General features: G+C 37.9%; 1 protein-coding gene across 1 annotated transcript; it reads right to left on the bottom strand.

Annotated features, from left to right (window-relative positions):
- Positions 1 to 1,168: 1,168 nt before the first annotated feature.
- On the bottom strand, positions 1,169 to 2,119 carry LOC100763934 (olfactory receptor 2AG2). The gene has a single exon (XM_027404992.2). The coding sequence runs from the start codon at positions 2,117 to 2,119 to the stop codon at positions 1,169 to 1,171; it is 951 nt and encodes a 316-aa protein (XP_027260793.1).
- Between the last annotated feature and the right edge of the window lie 5,830 nt (positions 2,120 to 7,949).

Raw genomic sequence — 7,949 nt, 5'->3', positions numbered from 1 at the left:
TATATATGTTACATGTACTTATATTTAAGTTCAGCTCAAACATATTTGTATAGCAAAAGGACAGTAAAACATTATAGGTGATTTTGGTTTCTTTAAAAACTTTGCAGTTTTATAGTTTTAGCTTTTTAAATATGACTTAGTTTTAAGATTATTTCAATAAATTAAAAATATTTGAGTTCTCATACAGCAGTATGATCCACAATAATGGGTTCCTCCTGTTAGCAAATTGAACATTCTACCTTTTATTATGGAATTACCATACCACTAAGTGATATGATAAAACAGAACACATATAAGCATAATTTATACTTTCTTCCCTGTGGATATAAACATATGCATGCACTTGACTCAAGAATTTGTATTTCTTAGAGTTTTTAAGATATTTCTAAACATGGTTATGTATGTGCACTTAAAATGATTTAAAAACATACATAATCATTTTTCTGCTGTTAATTGGATATCCCCTATTTTATTTACATACAGATGCTTTCAGCTATATTTTATTGAACTCACTTCTAAAAAATTAATTGTAGGCATTGTAAATAGAATGTGAAAGATCCAAAATAGAAATGTCAGGTTCAATTTTCAAATCTCCTTCCACTATCAACATAGTTATTTCTTTATTTACAGAGTCTATGACAATGTTTATCAAATCGCGAATACATGTCAATTATTCTTCACCACTAATTTCTCATTTTTTAACAAACAGAAGTTCCAAAATATCTTCTTGGGTATTTCTCTTTACTTATCATTAAGAATCTGTGCCAAAAGAAGCAATCTTCTGATGCTCAGAGCTGGAGAATTTTTGTTTTAAAATAATCAGTGTTCCTGATACTACATGCTGTTGAAATGGAAAAGAAATCCCTTACTATGTCTATCTGGTGCTGCGCCAGGATGACATCAACCATATAATGTGCCTAAAACATTCAATTGGAACTTCCTCTTCTAGTCTGATGTAAATATTTTAAAAGGGCAGGGGGACAAGACCAGGGAAATACATGTCAGAAGATTCAACATAAACTCTCTATTCACACCAAATATACAATTGAAAATAATGTAAGAACATAATCGTGTATATATTATCTAAGGCAGAGAATAACATCAAAGAATGGCTGAATATAGCAATTTGTTTGAAGAAGGAATAGCAAGAGCCAACTGTAAACCCTTCTTAAAGACTGGAGTGTGCTGGCAGAATATGCCTCCCCAAGACCCTTCTAAAAGCCCCAATGACTTCCTTATTCCTCAGGCTGTAGATGAGGGGGTTCAGAGCTGGTGTGACAATTGTGTAGAACACAGAGATGATATTGTCTTGCTTAGGGCTGTGAAAGGAACTAGGCAGGACATACATAAAAGTGGCACCCCCATAGAACATCCCAACCACAGTCAAGTGGGAGGAACAGGTGACTAGGGCTTTCTTCCTGCCTTCATTTGAGGGCATGTGAAGGACAGTGGACAGAATTAGTGAATAGGAAGCAGAAATAGCAGAAAGAGGAAGCAGTAAGAATATCACCCCTGTTACATAAACCATGAGCTCATATTGAGAGGTGTCAACACAAGCCAACTTCAACAGTGGAGGAACCTCACAGAGCAGGTGCCTGATTTCCCGGGACATACAGAAAGGGAAGTGCATCGTGTACACAGTGTGCCCTAGAGCACTAAGAGATGCCAGGATCCATGATGTGGCCACCATGAGCCAGCAGACCTTTGGACTCATCAAGATCATGTAGTTTAGAGGATGGCAAATGGCCACATACCTGTCATAGGCCATGAAGGCCAGAAGGAGGTCTTCTGAACCACCCAATGTCATAGCCGAAAACAACTGAAGTGCACAGCCCTCAAAGGATATGGTGTTGTCTCTGAGCAGAAAATCCACAACAGCCTTGGGAGTGACAACTGATGTGAAGAGGAGATCAATGAGAGACAGTTGCCTGAGTAGGAGGTACATGGGCACGTGGAGCCGGACATCCATTGTGATCACCAGGAGCAGCAGTCCATTGCTGGTCAGTGCCAACATGTACAGGATTGTGATCATGACACAGAGTAGTTCAGGAGAGCCACTGCCATCCAGAATACCCACCAATATGAAGCCACTTTCCAAGGTGAAGTTCCTGAGATTCATTCTGAATGGTCTTTTCTGATGCCTAGAAACAGATGCATTCTCAGTGGAAACCTTTCTAAGGGAATTCAGCCCAGTCTGAAATTGCTCTAGGATATAGTGGATGTGCCAAGGATATCATGCAGCAGCCTTTCCTTTTCTTAGCTAAGTATATTCTCTGGTTTCTGAATGTTTTCACTGAATTTTGGTACACTTAAATAGAAAACAGCACATTGAAAACTCCAAAACACCGAGAATCATTTTCTTTTTTAAAACATAAGTACATATTTAATAAAATAATAGAACCAATTACATTACAAAACATTTGAGTGATTGCCCATAGCAAATACCTTTATAGGTAGATATAATCATGTCTGTCTTCATATTAAAAACATACTGGTCATTTTTCTAGCTGAAGTCTGCTTGTGATTAGACCAGATTTTAAAGATTAATTCATAACATAGTTTCATTTTCTTCCTTTGATTAGCCTGCCTATTCTTCCTTTTCTAAACAATAGCTTTCTCAAAAGTGGAATCCTTGGTCCTTGAACCACAGGATCTCTTGTACTTTTCAAATATCATCCTCTCCTTTATTAACTGCTTGTTATTATTTCAAAATGAAAAGTAATTTGGTAAAGGGAAGACAGAAGTTTAGCCTAACTGAAAGCAACGATGAGATATTTATTTAGGGGTGGACAAAATATCAGGTGGGCTTCACAGAGCCCTGACAGATGTCTGTATAGCACATGATAAATGGTGTGAGTTACAAAAATAAGACATGTCAGGCAAGGCACCAAGAAAAACCATTATGTAGGTTTTAGCGAAAGATTCTGGCTGTAGGTAATAGTTTACAGTCTTCACAGATATTGCCAGGAGGAAGGATGGACTCCTGACACATACTACATTCATAAATTCATACAACAGTTCCACTTGGAGAACTTGGAAAGGAAATGAAGTATGTGGTGTGTGTGTGTGTGTGTGTGAGAGAGAGAGAGAGAGAGAGAGAGAGAGAGAGAGAGAGAGAGAGAGAGAGAGAGAGGCTACATTTTAGGAATGCAGGTGTTTCATAGTTGGGTAAAAATGAAGCATGACATGGAAAGAGAACTGGAAAATTCACCATTGGATGTATCTCTATTTTCCCACTATGTGTACTTATTCCTCCTATGTCATGTGTTTCCTCACTAGTTATCTCATGACCTTTAAATGAGAGGTTCATGTTTGGAAGTGACACATTATCTAATTCTTTTTATTCTCTCAGTCAGTATTTTCTAAGAACTTAGAATGTATCATGAACTGTACTTCATTCTAGAATGACTTCAGAAAATATGAAAATACATCACACAAAAATCTGTATCATATAATCTTGATGACTGATATTTAAATTAAAGTATTACATATTGAGAACATAAAAGAGAGGTTTGGGTACAGATTTCCTGAGGAATTAGCATATGAAGTGTTATTACACATGAATAGGATCTGGCTAAGTCAAAAAGTCCAGTAGTGCCAGATGAGATATTAGAAGATATCACCATGAAGGTCAGTGTATGGAAAAGCAGTGTAGCATATCCTCCAATACTCTTTAGGCCTTGAACAGTAGGTAGATGCCAGGCAAAGAAATGCCCTCTCAAAAATGATGTCTTACAGTTCCCTGGCACCTAATCTTCCACTTGCTCCATGATATCAAAATGACAGGTCCTTCTTCAGAAACCCTGTGTGGAAGCCCCTTCCCTATATAAGAAAAAATAAAGACATTTTGGTGTAGTGTTTCTGGCACAAGTGGGACTTGAAAAATGCTTTTGTATAGATTTGATAGATGATGCATGGAAAGAGAAACAAAAGGAAGGCAATTGCTTGGCATTCTTTCAGATTTCTGTGCCAAGATTTGAACAGTATTTCAAAGGAAAGAGGAGGAATGGGGTTATATTAAGGTGCTATAAGTAGAGCCCCAGATCTTATCCACTCCCTCTGAGTCAAGAGTCATAGTTTCCCTCCTTTCCTCATCATTGTCTCCTCATTCCACCCTCTAAAGAGAAAGAGCAATACATACATGAGGCTAGCAGAGGGAGAATCCATTTCTGGAAAAGGACTTTGTAGCATGGTGACCTCACATCAAGAGTGGCCAGCAGAAGCCCAAAACAATTCTACTTCATGGAAATGGCCAGAGGAGATTCAGGAGATAGAGCTGGGATTTGGAAATGTGTTTTCATAAGCTTGTTCCTTCAATCATTGCTCAATGTATTTAATTTTAAAAATGGTTTTTGAATGACTTTTCTGTATTATTTTCAATGTCAAGCAGATATGTATGCAGAAGGAACTTAAACTGATATTAGACAGGCCCAATTTGAGGTAATATTCATCTGTGTCATTCTTTGACACAGATGCCAGGAGCCTAGGATAATCCAAATACACAGAAACTCAAGTACTGAGCTTCACCAGCAGAACAGATTCTGAATGTTTAGACAGAAGAGAAGAATGATTGCAAGTGTCCCCAAACATTGAGAGTTGTTTCCTGTATGAGGTATATAGGGTAAAGATGGAAAGACAGCTGTCTGAAGACTGAGAATGAGAGTGTCTGAGTATGGGGGCTTTGGGTATTGCTTCTGGTAACCTACAGTGCCCACATATTGTCTAAATCAGAGACAGATCCCTTACCTCCAACACCAAAAGTCAGAGAGGTTAAAGATGCTGAAGATTAGAGAGATGTTTCTTCTGTCAAGATTGTCTTCAGAGCTCATGTGGCTGACACTAAGATCAGGGATAAATAGTCTTGCTGTCACCCCTGCTGCCAGTCTTCTCTGGGAAGGAGATGGGTGCAGGTGACCAGCTGAGTTCTAGGGCAAGATCTTGGAAAACGAGGTGCTGGATCCCTCAGTATGTTTTCCATGTACTCTCTTAGAAATTCTTTCTGAGATCTGCAAGCAGACATTGATTCAGAAGTAATGTTCATCATGCTTACCTAGCATTGAAATGCAAATCAGAAGTTAAGTAGAGATTCCATTTTACCCCAACTCAAAATGGCTATCATCAAGACAGCAAACAACAGATCTGAATTGTTTTAAGCCACATCATCAGATTCTCATATATTTTCTCTTACAGAGGTCTATGGTATAAGATAAACACAGTAGGAATTTGAAGGGAGAGGTATGGGTAGGCCTGCTTAAAGAAAACCAACAACTGCCTGGTTTCATCATCCCTGGGACAACAATGAATCCCATGAATCAAAAGCTTTGTCCTGAGGGAGATTTGACAGTGTCACCCTCCCAGACCACATGAGCTCCCCAGTAAATGCTCCTCCTGGAAACTTGATTTTAATGAATCCTGAAGGCATATCTGACCTCCCACTTATGTAACTTTATCTATTTAAATCAGCTGTGGGGTCTGGATTTTGCTGCCCAACATTCTCTTCCTCAGGAGTCCCTGATTAAGAAATAGTGCCAGGACCTGACCCAATCAGTTAAGGTCCTCTGTGTGGCTTCTTTCAATGGATTAAAATTATCTTAGAGTAAGTCATAACAATTTTCTTCAAGCTTTGCTTAGGATAAAAATAGCTCTAAGGAGAAATATGACCTCCTATATATTAGTGTGTCCAAAAATGTTCCTATTATGCAAACTGGTAACCAGATTCTTAAAGTTTCCAGCTCATGCTTTCAAGCTTGAAGACTGAATACTAAAAAAAGCTGGGAAGGGAGCATTTTGGAACTAACTTGGGATCGTTACTTTCTGGTGCTGTTAACCACCAAAACTGAAGTTCAGAAAGCCTAAAGAGGTGGTGCCCATTCCACACCAATAAGCTACTGGAAAAAGTAGCTAAGGAAAATGGGCTTTCTTGCCACAAAGACACCTTTTGAAATTAAGATTGAGAAAAAATGTCTTTAATCTGTTTATGATGGAAAAGACAATGGGAAATTAGTGATTAATGTAACTAAAATATCCTTTCCATTTACTGTTCAGTTTAATGCATGTATAATCTTATACTGTGGAAACTTAGAAGGACAAATATATGTGTCCTAAGTTTTACCCCATGGTTCATTTAGGGAGCTTTTAAAATTAAATCTAGAAAGAACCTAACAATACTTTATTCATAAAGGGTATATTGGGAGGGTTCCCTTTGCTTTTACTTTTGATATCCATGCTGATATAAATAGATATGGAAATTTGAATACTTGGGTAGAATGGATTAAATTTATAGTATTGGATTCAATAAGAATTATTGTTATGTTTGGGTGCCAGGACACTCACTGCCTCAAGTAGTATGCTTTACTAGCATACTATGTTTTTTTAGAACACAGATACCAGTGATATAAACTGTATACTAGCCTCATTGCAAGATAAGGACATGAAAAATGGTAAGACTAGCCAGGGGCTATAGCTCTTGTTTCTGGTTATATAAACAGGCCGATCAGAATCTCCTCACCTCTCCTCAAGTCTCATTTAAGACGGTAGATTCCCTCCTTGCAATATGGAATCATGAATTTTGTGTGCATATCCTGAGTGACTCAAGCAATAGAGGGAAAATAGCAATTTCTCTATACTCAATATCTCCCATACTGACATATGGTGACACTGTGGACAAGGGAACATTTACTCAAGCCTTCCACTCAAGTGGGACTTACACACTGGCTCACTTGGCCATACCTTTTACACTGGCCTTCAATTCTCCACCTCTTAGCAAATCTATTCCTAGAGTTACAAAGTCAGTATCTGGGTCCTTAGATGTCAACATTGATTCTACAGGAGTCTCCAAGAGACTCCAAACAAATTTAAAGCTAGAAACCAAATATCTTCAAGATTTAAATTGACTATATTCTGGTGGTTACCAGTGACAAAGATGTAAAAATTAAAATATGCCCTTGAAGAAAATTTCTAGCCAGCTGGCACCACTGGCAAAATGGTTTTGGAGAACAGGATGACAATTTACATGAATCTACTTTAAGAAAAGGTGGATGAATGATATTTCACCTTTATTTCTCATATGCTGATTGGTGGGATTTTTGTTTTATTTTGTTTTTGTCTATTTGACTTAATCCAAGGTCTTCTGGGAGTACTAAACCTGTTTTGTTTGAAAGAGAATGGCCATGATAAACTCGTGTTTGAATGCTTGTTCTCTTGTTGGTAGAACACCTTTGGGAAGCAATAAGAGGCATGGAATTGTTGGTGGAGATGTGTCCCTGGGGCCTGCTTTGTGGTTTCAAACGACTTTCACCATTGTCTGTCTCTGTCTGTTTAGCTCTGTCTCTGTCCCTTTTTCTCTTTCTTATTTTCATGATTTTGTCTCTAGATGTGGGCTCTCATTTTGGATTTTCTCTTCTGCCATGCCTCTTACTATAATAGTCATGGACTCTTACCCTCTGAAATCACAAGCCCCAAATAAAATGCTTTCTTTTATGAGTTGCCTTGGTCATGATTTTAGGTTTTGTTGTTATTGTTGTCCTATCACAGAATTAAAAGCCAAATTCAGGCAGGCTTACATGTAGGTCGCATGCAATGATCATCAGATGGAATCAGTCCACGATGCAAATCTCTGGTTGACAATGTTCGAGCAAACTTTTCATTTTCTATATTTCTGGTTCTAGATAAGTTTTCAATTTCAGCCGCAGCTATCCCTTCTTCACAGTTATTTTCCAACACAGGCTTAATTTTTCCTATCTCTTGTCCTTTTGAAATCTAAGGTGAATAATCCTCAAGACCCTAGTGTGAAATGCTTACAGCAAAGGAGAGAATAACTTAGGACTTCATAGCTCGTTATTGACAGAACACCTGAGGAGAAGCAAACCAGTAAACATACCCAAGAGAATTCATTAATTCACTATTTCCTAGACCAACATTTCCATTTCAGTTGGGATATAATTCCCTCT

Source organism: Cricetulus griseus, chromosome 3, assembly GCF_003668045.3.
Source record: "Cricetulus griseus strain 17A/GY chromosome 3, alternate assembly CriGri-PICRH-1.0, whole genome shotgun sequence".
Classification (NCBI taxonomy): Eukaryota; Metazoa; Chordata; class Mammalia; order Rodentia; family Cricetidae; genus Cricetulus; species Cricetulus griseus.
The sequence above is the reverse complement of the archived record's forward strand: the minus strand, read 5'-3'. Positions and strand labels throughout refer to the sequence as shown.